An 18,185-nucleotide genomic window follows, 5' to 3' on the forward strand; every position below is an offset into this window, starting at 1 on the left:
GCAGAGGTGTAAATTGAAGGCATTTCCACCTTCCTCTGTGGGGCCCCCTCTCTTATTTCTTGCTTGGCCTGCAGAAGGAGAATAAACCAGATGGTTGATACAAATAAAGCAACAATGAAGCTCAGGTGTCTCACAGTTCCTAAAACTCACCCGTGTAATGTTGGCATACTCTGTTTCCACAGGAGATCCTGAAAATGCAGGTCATAAAATAAACATCATTTAACATAATTGATAGTCTAACCTGTTTAAAGCCAGACTGGAAAACTACTGACTTTGTAAGATAATTTACAATTTAGTATAATCCTTCCAGGGAAATATTATTTTACAGCAACCCTGTAAAAATACATTAACATTGTTCAATAAAACATAAATATAAAACCAATTTTAAATAAGAACACATTTGTGCAAATGCAATATCTCAGAAAAATAATAATGTAATATTATTAAGATTATATAGTAATACATATTTAGTTATTTAGTTACTCTCAGTACACGAATGAGTGAATGATATGTGAGCCTTATGTGGACTGATTGGGACCTGATGAATGTAAAAACAAAGAATTACCTGATTTCTTGTTTGTTTTTTTATACTTGATTTTTGTTTCTGGGAAAAATGAGATCCACATAAGAGGACATTCGTTTTAAATTTCGATAGAACAGTGGCAGTATAATGTCCTCGTAAGTGGATCTCTGGCCCTTGAGCAAAATTGGGTATTTTGGTCTAGACAACCCAAAATGTATTTTCCACATATGTGGACGCCAGGTCCTAGGAGGTTAAAGAATGTATCTGAAAGATGGATGTAGCCACCATGACAGCTTGTTAACCACCTGCTTGTAGCAGGTCACAGTTTATTTCTGCTGTGATTTTATACATAGGTAAAAGTTGTTCAGGACCAGGATGGCTTTGGTAAGAGTAAACTGGAATGATAACATAATATAATAACAGTTTCTTTGTCTTTTGTTTTGTTTTGCAGCTTCCTTAATTTGTTTCTTTTTAGTATCAGGTTTTTTTCAGGTCTGGTAAAAAAACAAACAAACTAATATTTGATTAAAATACATGCTTTTAAAATGATCAACCATGCACACCGTTAGCCAAAGTTATGGAGCATGAGTTGAGGTAGAATGGTCTTGAGGTAAACCTCTATCCAGAGTGTTAGCCACAATAAAAATGGCCTTTTGATAACTACAATTAGGGATCTCTAATAATGCTGCATAATTACAGACACATGCTTGGTTATAGGATTACTATCTGGAAATCAAACAGCTAAATGCAATGTACTACCCAAGGGACAGGTATGGAGTGTTACTAGTCAGTTTGCAGAGCTTTATGCAACTGTTTAATTGAATCTGTCCTACAAAGTTTCAATGGAAATATTAATGGGAATAGCAGGATTAGTTTTCTGTTAAGTTAAACTAAACTATCAACGGCTGTCATAAAGAAACATCTTTAACCTGAGATCAACTGATTGAAAGGACATTAATAGTTGCAATAAATAGAAAAGAACATTCAGTTTTGTCTGAATTATAATCACTTGTTGATCTTTGTGAGAGGGAAAGTGCCATCAGCAGCATTAATACTGTTTCTTAACTGCAGAGTACAGAGGAGGTGAAGCATCTGTGGTGAGGCTGGAAGGGCTGGTATGCACCAGAGGTGTGGAGTAGACAACTTCATCCGTTTTACACAGGGAGGCGCTGTTGGTGGCAGGAATGTGGGAAAAATCCACTTCAGCATAATTAACTTTATTCATGTCGTCTTCAGCCTGAAAGAAAAGTGAGATCAACCTTCAGACCCTTAAAAATGTGTTTGTAATTAAAAAAAGGTTTATGGAGCTACAGCCTGAGACATCATTCTGTCTTGTACACATAAGTTGTACCCACATTTTCAGCCATGTTTTCTGAATTGCTCTTTAAGTTATATCTAAACAAAAAGTAAACAAATCTCTCGTGAATAAAACAGAAGTGTTTTTATGTAGCTGTACCTAATAAACTGGACCCAAATCCTGTGCATTGAATTTGGCCATTTCTAGTCATTGCTATTAGCTGGCAGAAAGAAATGCAATAGTATATCCACAGGGCATAATAATACTATAATATCCATCCATGATTACTGATTAATTACTTCGTTACTCAGACTGGTTTGTCCTGGATTTGGACATCAGAGTTTAAAATTAGACCAGAGTTGTATGTACTTTGTTCTGAGAACAGGTGGTGAGGTTGTAGAGGTCGATGTTTTCAGCTCCATCTGGTTGGGGGCCTTTGGCAGTGGTGGAAATTGAAGGCATTTCCACCTTCCTCTGTGGGGCCCCCTCTCTTATTTCTTGCTTGGCCTGCAGAAGGAGAAAAAACCAGATGGTTGATACAAATAAAGCAACAATGAAGCTCAGGTGTCTCACAGTTCCTAAAACTCACCCGTGTAATGTTGGCATACTCTGTTTCCACAGGAGATCCTGAAAATGCTGGTCATAAAATAAACATCATTTAACGTAATTGATAGTCTAACCTGTTTAAAGCCAGACTGGAAAACTACTGACTTTATAAGATAATTTACTGAATATCACAGCTTTTTCATTAAGACAATAGAATTTAAACAAAATGTACATGAGTCAATTTTAGTTTTTATTCTGTCAGCAGCAGAGATCAGTGGGTGGTGAGTTCATACCTGATGACTAGGTCTGCAGCATAAGCTTAGATTAACTGTAATGTCGGGTTAAACTCCAGGAAATTAATGTACATCAGTGTGATGTGCGCTGTAAAGATGAAACACTGCTGTGTGTCTATTGTAGGCTCACCTTTGGGTTTAATGGCCTTCCTGTTCTTGTAGAAAATCAGCAAAGTTGCTGATAAGATGATGATCATAAGAACCAGAGTCAGGATCATGTAAAGCAGCTTATCTGCACCTCAACAGAACAGAGTTTTACTATTACTCTCTTAATATGTGATATGTAATAAATACATTTTAGCAATAAAGGTTAACTGATGCAACTAAAGACCCACAAACTAAACAAAACACTTTGACCTAAAATTCAGCTTGCGCAAAATTACCTCTATGATGTTGTTATTGAAGTTCATTAAAATGTGAAGTAGAATAGGAAGTGTTTTGTTTTACAAACAAAGGTCTTTGTAGTACTCACTTGTAATACTCGAATGCCTTCTCATTGTTTTTAAAATATTTGGTAAAAAACCGACATGAAGCTTTCCTGTATGTGTGACTGTTGCACTGATACTTGTATAAATTCATGGAAAGAAATCTGAGAAACTGCTGACTGATGGACCAACCACATCTTTGTCTGCCATTAAGAACTCATGTAGTGAAACTCTAATGAAGTCAGGCATGTTCTCACTCAGCTTTTAATGCCCGTGGTTTAAACTTCTTGAGTTCTTCATTCAGATGTTGTGCCATACTGCACTACTTTTATTTGATAACTTTGAAGTTTAGTTTGAAATAAAACGACTCGTACTTTACTTTTGGTACTTTAATTCTATTTTAATGTGAATCCTTTTTTTTCTTTTACTTCTAACAGAGTTGTTTATTTCTGCATAGTGACTGTTTCTAATTATACTTCAGGAATAAATCAAAGTGCTCATTCCACTCCTGCTGATGTGTCATTAATGGACATAGATGAAGGTTCTTTGATAAACACGAGACTGATTCACACTCACACATTCACACGTGCATATATGATGTACCTGAGCCTGATGACGGTGTTTCAGGAGAGGTTGATGAAGGTGTGAAGCTTCCTGAACTGAAGTGTGTTGTTGTTGTTGTTGTTGTGGAAGCTGATAAGAGAAATGTTGATGTTGATAAAGGTTCATGAGATGTTGGAGTGTTTGAAGCTGTGAACAAAGAAACAATCAGAATAATAACAATCCTGCTTGAAGCAGGTTTTCTGTCTGCATGTGAATAACACATGTTAATGTGTGTTTACAGCACAACTCATGAAACTAAACTTGTAGTGTAAATATGACACATGTACCTACATGTGTCATATTTACACTACAAGTTTAGTAGTATTTGAAAAAAAAAAAGTAACAGTGATCATTGAGAAGTTCACATCTTCAGGGATGTGAAGAAGATATATTTTACTCACCTCCTATGATGACAAGCTGAAAATCACATGGTTGTAAACTTGTGTCCAGTGTGCAGCTGTACAATCCTGCATCAGACTTGTTCAGCTGTGTGATGCTCACATGCACGTCCTTTGACAGTACATTTGTTTTTCATATTTAATGCTGTATCTGCCCCTCTGAGCTGTGTTATCAGCTGTTTCAATGAGAACGTTTCCTTTTTCACATTTGTCTTTGCAGAACAATGTCTTACTTCCGGGGATATAAAATTTACATTCAGCAGTGATGTTTCCTCCTTCCACTCCTTCATAGACAAGAGTTTCAGCGTTGGCAAGTCCAGTGTTTCCATCCTGCAGGTCTGTAGAAAACAGGAACAATCAATTCTTACCATCATGTAAAATACTACCGTCTAATGATAAAATATTTGAAATAAATAAAACTGGAAACAGATAGTTATACACTTTATTTGAGTGCAACATTTAAAAGTACATCAGTTAAATTACATTTTTACTTGTCATTAGAATTTGTACACATTTACACAGACCATCTGCTGAGAAAGACTCAGAGTTAATCTCTTGAAAACCAACCTTTTATTTGTTTGTGAGTTCATGGCATTTTGACGATGCTACGTAAGTGTTGCCCTGTTGTTCTTAACTAGCTTAATAAAAACATCATGGAAAAATGATTGTTGCATTACAAGCTCTGAATAATTCAGAAAGAAGGAAGCAGCACTATTTAGTTCCTTACAGATATATTATTCTAAGACTATAGTCTGCATTTTAACTGTCTGTACAAGAAAAGTCAAGCTTTAGTTTTTTTTTTTTTAGACATTATAGAAGAAACTTTTGACTGGAAACAAATTGAGATAAAACATTTCCGGGCAAGGCAGTGGGAAGAAACAAAATTTGAGTGATCTTACACTATGTTTCACCACAGGAACACAGAACGACCGAAACAGTTTGTGGTTAAAACGGTTCAACAAGAAACAAAACCTAGAGGTCCACTTCCATTTATAAAAAAAGCAACCAAATAAACACTGAGAGGAGAGAAAATGAAATATGAAGAAGCAGTAAATAAGGAGAAAATTTACTTACAGAGGAAGATGACGCAGAACAAAATGTGACAAACTTTCATACTGATGCTCTGAAGAGTTCAAGCTGATTCTCTTCCTTCTCTATTTACAAACTAGGAACTTGTCACTTCTCTTATTAATGTGCCCCTTCCTTAAAATAAACACTCCTCCTGTCTGTAATTTTTCTACCACAGAGACATGATAAGTGTCTGTTTCCATTTAAATTGTCCTCCAAAACTTTACTCTTTTGGTTTTCAGAGCTCCTTTTTGTCTCTACCCAAACAGACTGTATGGACTTCAATGACAATTTATTTTAAATAATTGTGTGACAGTGTACTACAGCTTCCCTCAGTTCCTCCTCCATCCTCTTTTAGCTCACCCCTCTATTAAGACCAGCCTCCATTTAAGTCAGCTTTCTCCTGATTGGCTTGTAAACATAAGTTTGTAATGGCAGGTGGGTGGAGCTTCCTGAGCTGTGTGTCAAAGATTACAACATCTAAAATATCCCCTCTAACTGATGTCATACACAGAAAAGAAAAGAAAGACTGTCTATCAAGTGAATGCTTAGCCTGAGCTTCACAGTTAGGGTGATCAGATGTTCCTCTTTGTGGGACTCGTAAGACTTTTATTATAGTCAGAAGACTTTCACGTGAGACAGTCTAGTGACCTGTCCAGGTTTTACCCGCCTCTCGCCCTGTGGGAGATGCGAGACTCCAGCATCTCAGAACCAATAAATGGTGCAAATGAATTACATCCAACATTTTCATGATATTACATGTTTTATTTTATGATATTTCATTTTCAACATCTTTGTCCTTTTTGATATTAGAGAGTATAAAGTCACTCCCTGAGGTTCAGATTTGTCCATTATGTTTATGTTTTTCTATCTGGAGGAAGGTTATCCAGATTTAAAATACAAAACATTTGGAATGCATGGTAAGGCTGCAGGTACGTCCTTAAAAACTAGGAATAAATCAAGTGTATGAAAATAAACCAAGATAGACGCTGACACTATCGCGATACATTTCCTTGAACTCATAGTTGGTGCACTGTAGAGGAGTTTCCTCTCCTCTGCAAATGACTCATATCTGCCATCGTTAAAAGTTGGCAGGCATGTCGATGTCTGCGTAAAAGAAAATGAGCTGACGACAAAATCCACGTCACTGCATGAAACATGGCAATAGTACTTCTATTGTTTACTTTACCAGGCTCAGTGACGGAGCCTGGTAAAGTAAACAACAGAAGTACTATTGCCATGTTTCATGCAGTCATTCAGTCTGACAGGAGCTCACATCTGAAGACTGCTTATTGTGTCTGAGAGTAGAGTAGATTTGGTCGTGATCTCTGCTGGCTATATTGAGGCTTTGGTAGATCGAGTCGTCACATGAGGAGACTGGATGATAGAGTTCACTGAGACCAATCTGGGAAAAAAAACAATAAATTAACTGAACTGAGAAGAAAAGACAGAAACACAACAATAGCAGTGACACAACAGACCTAAAGCTGATGACATACTACAGGTTTTTAGTGTCAGGATGGAAACAGAAACTGTGTGTTTTATACTTGCTTAGTATAAAGAGAAGTCGTGTAAGTGGAGTTATTCATTTATTTATTAGCGGTTTCTCAGTTTGCTCAGCTTCATAAAATTAGTTTATTGTTGCACAGCAGAGTCATTGAAACGCTGCTTTTGTTTTACCAACCAGACCGAAAAAATGTCCCTATTTGAATGAAAGCTGATCACTGCTGCCCCCTGTGGAGGTCAAATATTTATACAACCAAAAATGTAAGCAGTGAAAAACGGTGAAGTCTTAATTCCTCTGTTTTTATCTTGAGTTTAGTTTTATACAAATCCAGAAAAAACACATCTGCTTCTTAAACTACTAAATATTTTACTTTCTTGTAGTTTGTGTTTGCTGTCAGATTTCTTTCTTTGGTTGATGGAAACAGCGTGATCAATAAAACTAAAACACTAAGCTGAAAGACACTAAAGACTTAGAGAAATTGAGTGGGATTTAAAAAATCAGGTGATGATTCTTTAGGATTATTAATGTTCAAATTACAGACAAACAGTTTTTTAGTGTTCCCTGATTGAAATTGATTTTGTTTGATGTTACTTGGAAGAGATGCATATAACTATATAACATATAAGACATTTAGATGCCTTTATACTCATTATTTGATAATGTAAATGGATTTTAGGCACATGCTGAAGTGCAATATTACTTAAAAGTTTCCCATTAGATCAGCATATAAACATACATACGAAATCCTGAACTTTTGTTTCTTTCCTGCTCAATAATACAGTTTTTTAAAAGTTGACAAAGAGAGTAAACAAATAACAGATAAGTCACCTCAGTCTGGCCTTGTTCTGAGTTTCTGCTGCTGTTCAAACCTGCAGAAAAGACAGAAAGTTACTGTTAACTTTATTCACTGAATTCTGAATTCTTATGTGGTTTTTCAAAGTCTAAAACATTTTCAGCATTTTCAGTTATGTGAGTGCTTTTGCCTGTTGGATATAAACTGTGACGTAACCTGGGTGTGTCAGCAACCAATCAGTGCCAAAAGAAATATTTTGAATTAATGAATCTCAAATGTGCAGATAGTGTTGGAAGGTAACTCACCGAAAGAGCCACCAGCCCTTTTTCTGTAGATGAGCAGCAGAACAACAGGCAGCAGAACCACCACCACAGTTATACATGTAACCAAATGCAAGGAGAAACCTGCATGAAAGACAAGACAGGCGGAGATGCACAGTTCCTGGTAAATCCTGGTGAAATATGAAATGAAATATTATCATCCCTGATCACATGTGTAGCATTTGTGTGTGTGTTGGATTGGAGCACTGGATGGGTGGTCACCTCTCCCCTCTCCTTGCTGTTAGCTGTGATGTACTTATAAACAGTCTTTGTAAATAATAAATTGTACATACTGATCATACAGTGTTGCAGACTGGTAGAAGTGAAAGGCCTTATTGTTGAACACCTTTTCCTCGTGTTTTTTTGGTTAAGAGCTTCTGTTAGAGGAATATGATTTATTTTCCTTTTACTCTTTTTAAGGAAGAGCACAGTTCAGTAGAAACATTTTCAAGGCAGAGCATAATCCACTGCTAAAATTCACTGGGAGTAAATTCATGTAAACAGCTAAAATATTCATTTATAGAAGTTTCTAGATTTAAAAAAAGACCAGATTTTATTTTATTTTGAACTGAAATAAAATGACACATATATCCTTTAGTTTTATCTACAAAGAAAATCTTCTAAGAGCATACGATTCCTCTGAAGGCAGCTTTTCCAAAAAACAAAGGAAGAGAAAAAGAAAATAAATACGTAAGTGTGGCTAAACTACAAAATACATTTTCATGTATGTATAAGAAGCAGTTGGCTGGGGTGCTTGGAAGCAGTGCTATCAGCAGGATGATGCCACAAATTCTCTTCTGCTTTTGGGTTCATGCTTAAAAATACACAAAAAAAAAAAAAAAAAAAAAGGAAGTATACTCACTGTTTCGACACCAAAAACATGATGGAAATTGCCAAAACAATAAGATCACATTTTCTAGCTGTAGTTCCATATAGCCCTGACAGGACTCAGACCCACAAACTGCAGCAGTTTAACAGTACTGGCCGGGGGGAACTTGACACACAAATACAGAAATATACTGACTGACCATACATCTCCATCAAGACTTCTGTCATGGGTATCTGTTGTTGTAATCTGGTTTTAAACATGAAGAACCTCCTCATTCTGGGATGTTCGGTAATAACTACATCTCACATGAGCTTTTCCTTTGCCTGTTGTACTGAAAGATGTATAATTTATTATAGATAGAATTAAGATTTATCTTTTATCAAGACCTCATTTAGTGATGCCCTGAGAAAGTCCCTCAACCTTTCATTTAACTGTTGTGCTGTTCACTTCATTACATCTATGTGATAACTTTTCTTCTTCTATAGTTTCAGCTTAATGTTACAAAATGTAATTAAATCCCACAATGATATATCCTAGAAAACTAGCAGTAAGTCCATTTTACAGTTAACAGACGTTAAAGTTAAAATCCCAAAAATATAATGTACCCGTTTATGAAATAAATTGTATTTTAACTTTGATAATTCTATTTTAGTGCCAATGCTGTCGTTTTCTGTTACTTCTAACAAAGCTGTGTATTTCTGCACTTTGTTAGTCAGTAATAAATCAGGCCGGTGCTTACACAGCTGCTGATGTTTCATTCATGAACATGGATGAGGTTCTTTGACAGACACACGGATGGATGCACACATTCACACAGACATGCACACATGACGTACCTGAGCCTGCTGAATGTGTCATGGAAGTTAAAATTCTGTGTTGTTGTCGTGGAGGCTGAAAAGAGAAATACCGACGTTGAAAAAGGTGATTAAGTGTTGTTTGATGGTGAAGTGATAAAACCTGCAAACAATCAGAACCATCAAATTCCTGCTTGAAGATTTTTGCATGTCTGCATGAGAGTAATGGGGGTTAGTGTGTGTTTTAAAGCAGAGCTTTGCATGTCAAGGTCAAGGTCAAGGTCAAATGTATTTATATAGCACATTTCCAGACAGACGGTGCTGCACAAAGTGCTTAACAATATAAAAATGCCATTAAGAAAAAACAATGTAAAACAATAATAACAATGTAAAACAATGATAGGACAATAAAAGAATTAAAACAATAACTAAGTCTATTAAAATAAGACCAAAATGCTTGGGTCATAGTGTGTTAAAAGCCAGGGCATAAAAATGTGTCTTTAATAGTGATTTAAATTGATCAAGTGTTTGTGCAGATCTAATATTTAGGAGGAGACTATTCCAAAGTCTGGGACCTGCCACAGAGAAGGCTCTATCGCCATGAGATCTGAGATTAGTCCGTGGGATGGACAGCATTAATTTTGAGCTAGACCTTGTGAGCTCAGACAGGTAAGAAGGGGCTCGGGCGTTAAGCGACTTAAAAACAAAAAGTAAAAGTTTAAATTGGATCCTGTAGGAGACAGGAAGCCAGTGTAGAGAAGCTAAAACTGGAGTTATATGCTCTCTCCATTTGGTACCAGTTAGCAGGCGAGCAGCTGCATTTTGGATCATCTAAAGACGACGAATGGAGGCCTGGTTGAGACCAAAATACAATGAATTGCAGTAGTCCAATCTGCAAGTAAGGAAAAGGTGAATAACACATTCAAAGACGTTAGCCAGGAGGTATGGCTTTACCTTGGCTAGCTGTCTTAACTGAAAGAAGCAGGACTGGACTACTGCACTCACCTGCTTATTCAATTTCAAAGAACCATCAAGGTAGACACCGAGGTTTTTGACATGTGTTTTACAATAGGAGGAAAAGGGGCCCAGAGTGCTATCGATGTGATTATTGACAAAGTTGCCGAAAATGACAACTTCAGTTTTATTTGTGAAATGAGGATGTGTTGCTTAACATTCAGAGACTTCAGTGTGTCAACATCCATGCAGCTCTCTTATTATCTCTGATATTTAAAAATGATGAGAAAACAATGTTTACATTTAGTTTCTTTAAATATATTTTGTAAATCTGTTTTAATCCTAGACTAGTCTCACTGCATCATGGTTGTGTCTTGGAAGTTCAAATTCTTTCTTGTTTTTGTGGAGCCTGAAAAGAGAAACACTGATGTTGAAGAAAGTTGTGGAGTTACGTTTGATGTCGAAATGATTGAAGCTGTAAACACGCAAGTTTTTTTTTAAATCAGATTGTTTCCTTGTTTGTTTGTGTGCATGTCAGTAATACAGGTTAATGGCAGTTTTACAGCAGAACTCATTAAACTGAACATACAGTTTAAATATGACATATGGAGATTATTTAAATAGAAAACTAGCTACCATTGAGAAGTAAATGTTGGTTCACATCTTCAGAAACGTGAAGAAGATTTTTCAGTAGAGACTCACCTCCTGTGATGACAAGCTGAAAATCACATGGTTGAACACTTGTGTCCAGTGTGCACCTGTACCATCCTGCATCAGACTTTTTCAGCTGTGTGATGCTCACATGCACAATATCCTTTGAGAAATAACTTTTTTCATATTTAATGCTGTATCTGCCACTCTGAGCTGTGTAATCAGCTGTTTCAATGAGAATGTTTCCTTTTTCACATTTATCTTTACAGAACAATGTCTTTCTTCCGGGGATATAAAATTTACATTCGACTGTGATGTTTCCTCCTTCCACTCCATAGACGAGAGTTTCAGCGTTGGCAAGTCCAGTGTTTCCATCCTGCAGGTCTGTTGAAAATATGAACAGTCAATTCTTACCAACTGCAGTCTGATTAAATATTTTAAATTAAATTGAAAAGATGTAATTATTTACAACAAAATAGCTGAAATTAGTTTCAATTCAGTTTCACCTAAAATCTCTATACTTTTACTTTTGGATTTCTGAACAAAAGTCGATTCTACCTGACAGCGGCAAAAACCATCTGCTGAGAAGGACTCAGCATCAGACTTAGTTACAGGCTAAGTTTTGTTTGTGATGACTTCTTTAAATAGTGTGATTGTTTTTAATGTCGCTCTTAATTTAATCTGTTATTGTATATTTTTCACATGTTTGTATGGGATATTTTATTTGTTTTAAATGGTATATACTTATGTGGTACGTGTATTTTGACTTTTGTTGCCGTGATGCCAGGTCTCTCTTGGAAATGAGATTTTTAATCTCAATGAGATTTTTTTTACCTGGATAAATAGGATTAACAATAATAATAATAAAAAATATTTGCTTTTTGTGTATTTGTCTGTCAGATGAGGTTTTTGAAATTGTTGCTTAACACATGTTGTAAAGTTTTCAGTTTGTCAGGCTGTGCTGTTCGTCTTTAGCTTAAAAAAATTGTTGACACGTTGACTTAAAAAAACATGAACAATGTTTTTAAGGCTTCATAAGCTGTAAATGGTGAGTGGTTCAAAAACTGTGAAGTTCTGGAAAAATAATTGTACCATTTAGTTATTTAAAAATATTGTTTTAAGTCTATTTTAATTTTAATAATCGATTTACATTATCCATAATATATATACTAAAATTATATTTAACTGTGTGCCTAATTTTTAACGATACTGAAATTGGCTTGAACTTATTTTCAGGATGAAATATGAAAACAGAACAAAGCTGCCTGCGACTACAGAACAGGTGGTCCTCATTACGCCAAAAAGAAAACAGGCAGCCAGGTTTTAGAAAACAAAATCAGTACGCAAATAAGAGGGAGATGGTTATTTCTGAAGTTAGCATTAAAAGTGAAAACATTCTGGAACAATAACATTCTTCACCATATCTGTGGCCTCAGAGAGACGAGGATCTGAGTCTACCGGTTCCTATTTATATCCAGTTCAGTGAGTTGAGACAGGTTCTTCAAGATTGGACAGTCCAGACAAATAACAAGAAGAAAAATGAAACAGAATGCAACAAGGCTGCCTTGGAAAGATGTTTCCCTTCATGGGTCCCTTCATGGCCATACAGCAGTATGGCAGTTCAGAAATGAAAGCCCACAGTTTCAGAGTCTTAGTTTACGCAATACTTATATATAATACTTATATATACACAATACTTGTTATTCATAATGGCATTTGTCATTTTGCCCCTGCTCAGGCCCCTTAAAAGCTGATATGTCCTCCGTCTAAACTTCTTGCTGTACTGTTGAAGCACACTTCTCTTCATCTCCTGACAGGTTTAAGTATGACTCTACCAGCCATCATATCACTCTGTGATCAAACAAGACCTGATGTCCACTTCAAGGGACAGAAGATAATAAATAAATAGATTAATAATGTTTTTGAAAAGTAATACACAATACTTACTTTAAAAAAAAATCTAAATACCAAAACATTTTTTCTGGCTCTAAGGTGGATGTTTTCAACTTTAAACACCACGTTGAAACATTGAAACAAACGTGTAAGCGATGAAACAGTATGCAGACAAAACTGTTTATGAGGAACAAAACTTACCGATGATCACCTAAAAACAAAGATAAAGACCAGCATGGCGAGAACAGAGAAATGAGAGAAATATGAGGTTAATTTACTCACTGAGGAAGATGAAACACAGCAAAGTTTGACAGACTTTCATATTGAGGCTTTGGTGGGTTCATGCTGCTTCTCTTCCTTTTTCACTCACAAACAGGAACTACTGTTTTTTGGGTTTTTTCAAATGATGACACTCCTCCTTCAAACACATCACACACAGATACACACTCTTCCCTCCTTCATTTAAAAAGAAAAGTGGTCCTACAGAATCCATTTATTTATCCTTCCAGGTTACAGAGCTCTGTTTAGTTTCGTCTGACACAAGCTGTTTGGGTTACATGAAATTACATGTATTATTTACTGGATGGCAGTATTGTAGTTTCATCGGGTCAAACAATGAACACAAACCCGTCCAACTGCAAACACTGCCCAGCATCTGTTTTTACTCTACAATCAAAGTTATTCTAAAGCCGTATTCAGCTGGATTTCAACACACAGTTCCTGAACTGTGCTGTAGGATATAAAATTCTGATATTTATACCTCTGATATAGTTTTAATGAAATTCTTTGTTTGTCCAAGATATGAATTTCCTTATTGCAAAACTTATTGCTAGTTTGAGATGACTTGCTTTGCAGCACGGTGCACTACAGGCAGACAGGCATGCATGTGGTTAAGAAGAATACTAAGACAGGCTGTGACATTAAAACCATGACTTAAGCAAGTAGGCCAACTTTCCCACAACTGAGATCAGGCCACAGGCCGACACTGTGGAGCTGTGCAAATTACACTACTTTTATTTTTAACAGAACTTTAAGCAACACGTGTTGGCTTACCCTTAGAAACCTCTGCTAGAAAAATCTGATTTAACTGCGTGCAGCTGTGGCACTTCTGCATGAGAACTTTCCTGCATGCCATATTGAAAGTAACATATCAGTGTTAAGTCTGACATATTAACAGCAAGGGAAGTGCCACTGTGACTGCTTGTGGAAAACTGACCTTGTGTTTATTCAAACATGAAGCTGGCATATTCAGATTAAGAGGTCAAGTATAAAAAGGAGCTTTTGAATGATGATTAGAGAGTAGGTGTGGTCCTCGTCCCTGCTGGTGAGAGTCTTCACTCTGTGGAGACAGCGGGACTGTTTTCATAGTTTCTGTGGAGACTATTCTGGGGGAAACACAGGAAATGTATTTACCTTGCAAGGGAATGACCCAATTTTGGGTTCTTTTTCTTATTTTTTTCTGTTATTGAGAGATTTGTAGATTTGTGTTGTCTTTGTATTGTCATGGAAGAATAACATTCAGGTGCCACAATGGAATAAAAACAGAATATATTAAATTAGAGAATTTGTTTTAAAGCACTACTTTTCTTTTCTTACCATTTTACTTGTTTTATTAGCCAAGCTAGAGACTGGTGATCTGCCTGGGGTGTACTCTGCCTCTCAACCTATGGCAGCTGGAATAGACTTCAAAACCAGTTAAATTTTTGCATCGGGCGAATTCTTGTCAAATTTTAACAATTTAAATTCAAAATCCTGAATATATCATGAACTGTAAAAGATGAAATCACTTTCTTTTTTTTTTTTACAGTGCAGAAGTACAGAAGATGACAGTGAGTAAACAAATGCAAAGTCAACTCTGCCTAGTTTTGGTCTGAGTTTCTCCTGCTGCTTAAATCCGTTGAAGAAGTCGAAATTATATCTTTATAACATTTACTTTACCCACTTACTCTGAAGATATAATAAAGATTCAAACAAAGTGCGCTGGGGGAAGAAAAAGCTAAAAGATCTCAAAATACAAGCTCTGAAATATTTATATTCAAAGGTGTAAAAAAGGTTGTAGATAACTCACCATCGGAGGCTTGAGCCTTTGTTTTGCAGATGAGTAGAACAACAGGAAATAGCAAAAATAAGACCATCACAGCTCCACGAATGCCCAAACACAAAGAGCAACCTCAATGAGAGAAAACAGAGAGTAGGAAAGAAGAAAGTATTTTTAAAACTAAACTGGGTGGTTGGGGGAATTCACGTTCCCAATAAAACATGTCTTCTGTTATTTGTTTATATCACATTTAAAGTAAACAGGTAATCCTGAATGTGCTGCTACTTCAATAACACAAATTCTTTTTTTCAACAAAAAATGAAGTGTCTCTACCAACAGCTGAAAATGTGTCATTCATGTGTGGTTCACATCAGAACATTACGTGAACCACATCATATCTACATCAACATATTACATATTAAACATAAAATGTATAATGTACCTGAACTTGCAGGTGATCTTTCGGGCTGTTTTGAGGTTTCGGGGGACACTAATGAAACTTCGACACTTTCTGAATTGAAGACTGAACTCTCTGTTGTTGTTGTTTTTGTTGTTTTTGTTGTTGAGGCTGATGATAAAAATGATAAAATTTCAAAGACATCTTTGATTTTGAACTATATGAACAATGAAACAATGAGAATGAATACTAATAATTATGCTTAAAGAAGACTCAGTGTTTGCATGTAAAGTAAAAACAACAATTTAGTTGGAACTCACCTTCTGTGACAAGAATATAAAACTCATGACTCAGATCACCACGCCAGGTTTTACTCAAACACATGTATGGTCCTGTGTCAGACTTTTTCAGCTGTGCGATGCTCACATACAGAATATCAGATGACAGAAAACTTTTTTTTACATACTGAATGCTGTATCTGCCATTTTTAGCTGCGTTCTCTGTTGTTTCAATTAGGATATTTTGTTTTTCACATTTCCCCTTACAGAAGAGCTTGTTGGTTCCAGAGTAAGAAAATTTGCATTCAACTCTGATGTTTTCTCCTTCCATTCTTCTATAGGTGGGAATTCCTCTATTGACTTGACCAGTGTTTCCATCGTGCAGTGCTGTAGAAATAATGAACAATCAATAGTTAATATGTATCCTGTAATATGTTGTTAAAATATATTTTTGTACATTTAATTCAATTGAATTTATTCACTTCATGTGAAAAGTCATAACTTGTTCAAATTAGTTCAGTTGAATTCACAACTTCTTACTTTACTTTGAACAAGCAGAGGGACAAGTTGCTTTGATAAACACATGAATGTATAGACGTTCACATCACACCTGGTTCAGGGGGATGGGAAGCTCATCTGTAACCGGAAGGTTGCTGGTTCGATCCACAGCTCTCTCTGTCCTGATTGTTGTGTCCTTGGGCAAGACACTTTACCCTACCGCGTACTGGTGTTGGCCAGAGGGGACGATGGCGCGATGTGTCAGCTTTTCTTCTGTCAGCCTGCCCCAGGGCAGCTGTGGCTACAACTGTGGTTTGCCTGCACCAGTGTGTGAGAGTGAATTAATAGTGGAATTGTAAAGTGCTTTGGGTGCCTAGAAAAGCGCTATATAAATGCAATCTATTATTATTATTACCTGAGCCTGATGAACTACTCTCTGTCATGGTTGAGTCATGGAAGTTCAAATTCTGTGTTGTTGTTGTGGAGACTGAAAAGAGAAATACTGATGTTGAAAAGGTTGCGAAGTGTTGTTTGATGTCGAAATGATTGAAGCTGTGAACAAAGAAAATATCATCTTTGTCATTATCTTTGTGTGTCTACATGAGAGCAGTAGGAGTTAATGTGTGTTTTACAGCAGAGCTTTGCATGTGAGGATGTGTTGCTTAATATTTAGAGACTTCAGTGTGTCAACATGCATGCAGTGCTATTCCTCTCATTATCATTCACATTTTTAAAAAAAGTAATATTGTTGCTGCATCAGCTCCAAGCAGGAACCGGTTTGACAAACTGAGCAAATGACATTCACATTTAGTTTCTTTAAATATATTTTCTAAATCTATTTTAATCCTTGTTTTTAAGACTAGTTTAATCCTTGTTTTTAAGACTAGTTTCTAAGGTGTGTATTTCAGTGAAATGAAAAGCCAAGTATAGGGGTGGATATTTCATTGGATATTCAACAACAAGTCGACCATTTCTCGGCAGAAAAACGAGGTAAACCTGAGGTGAAGGTCATGCTGAAACTAAAATATTTTATGGCTTAACGTCAACCACAGAAAATAACAATATATATAAGAAACAGAATATATAACAATATATTTAAAACTATATAAGAAATATATTAAAACAGTTTACCATTAAAATGTTTCATCAACTATGCAAAACTTAATGATTAATTAAAAGAAAACAAAGACAAGTAACACCCAGAAAGCACAAAATTACAAGACATGAATTTACTCACAGACAGTGATGAAGCAGAACAAAAAGTGACAGGCTTCTGATGGTTTAATGCTGTTGTCTTCCTTCTTCACTTGTAAACCAGAAACCTTTCACTTCTCTTAATGATGAGGCCCATTCTTCAGCTCTACACTTCTGCTTATTTATTTATATTGTATCTCATGTTTTCTGTCCCCTGAAAAGATCTCACTTTGTTATCCTCATCCAAAATCACACAGTACAGAGTACATATTACTGTTTTAACTATAATGACAATTATATCCATAGGAAACAAATGTCATCAGTGATATTTTAGGAAAAATACAAACCCTTCATTTGTGTGCATTTTGTGCTATTCAAAAATACATCTCTGTCTCTGTATATTGAGGCCAATGCACAATGTTACATCCCTTGGCTTATGTGTCATCTCATGGAAATATCATGGACATTTAAAGACACTACACAGGGTAGCTTGTGTGTCAAATGTAGATAAAAATAGTGCAATGACAAAAACAAAGGTAGTAAAGTAAATGGTGAATAATTATTAAACTATTAAGTTAAAAATTCTAAAGAAAAATAAGTTAACAAAGGAAGGAGTGATGTGGTTGTGAAGATAAACCTGATTAGGTGGAAATAGCACAGAGTCAGCTGATTACGCTGTAGTACAAAAAAGTAGCAATGCAATAGTGAGCTTTGATTAGTCCTTAGCTCTCATTAATAATTTGCTTTTCTGAAAAGTGAACCCAGGGCTAACCTGGGTGAGATGTAATCCTGCTTCACTAATTAATCGTTGGGTTTCAGAGAAACTTATTTTAGTGCCAGTAAGCTTTTGTTTTGTTCACCAGATGAAGCGTTACTTAAAATAAAA

General features: G+C 35.9%; 1 protein-coding gene across 1 annotated transcript; it reads right to left on the bottom strand.

Moving 5' to 3' along the window:
• Positions 1 to 714: 714 nt before the first annotated feature.
• Positions 715 to 13,429, bottom strand: LOC109194262 (uncharacterized). Its single transcript, XM_025901453.1, has 7 exons — positions 13,177 to 13,429; positions 11,053 to 11,385; positions 3,688 to 3,777; positions 2,790 to 2,891; positions 2,410 to 2,456; positions 2,190 to 2,327; positions 715 to 1,760 (listed from the first exon to the last, which is right to left on the bottom strand). The coding sequence occupies exons 1-7, from the start codon at positions 13,214 to 13,216 to the stop codon at positions 1,572 to 1,574; spliced, it is 939 nt and encodes a 312-aa protein (XP_025757238.1). The 5' UTR covers positions 13,217 to 13,429; the 3' UTR covers positions 715 to 1,571.
• Positions 13,430 to 18,185: the final 4,756 nt, after the last annotated feature.

Source organism: Oreochromis niloticus, linkage group LG20 (genome assembly GCF_001858045.2).
Source record: "Oreochromis niloticus isolate F11D_XX linkage group LG20, O_niloticus_UMD_NMBU, whole genome shotgun sequence".
NCBI classification, from domain to species: domain Eukaryota; kingdom Metazoa; phylum Chordata; class Actinopteri; order Cichliformes; family Cichlidae; genus Oreochromis; species Oreochromis niloticus.

Coding starts and splice junctions, on each gene's coding strand:
- LOC109194262 (XM_025901453.1), bottom strand. CDS start 13,216: ATGAAAGTCTGTCAAACTTTGCTGTGTTTCATCTTCCTCA. Junction 2,457..2,789: donor GAAGGCCATTAAACCCAAAG/GTGAGCCTACAA, acceptor TTTTATGACCAG/CATTTTCAGGATCTCCTGTG. Junction 1,761..2,189: donor CCACCTGTTCTCAGAACAAA/GTACATACAACT, acceptor CTTTTCTTTCAG/GCTGAAGACGACATGAATAA.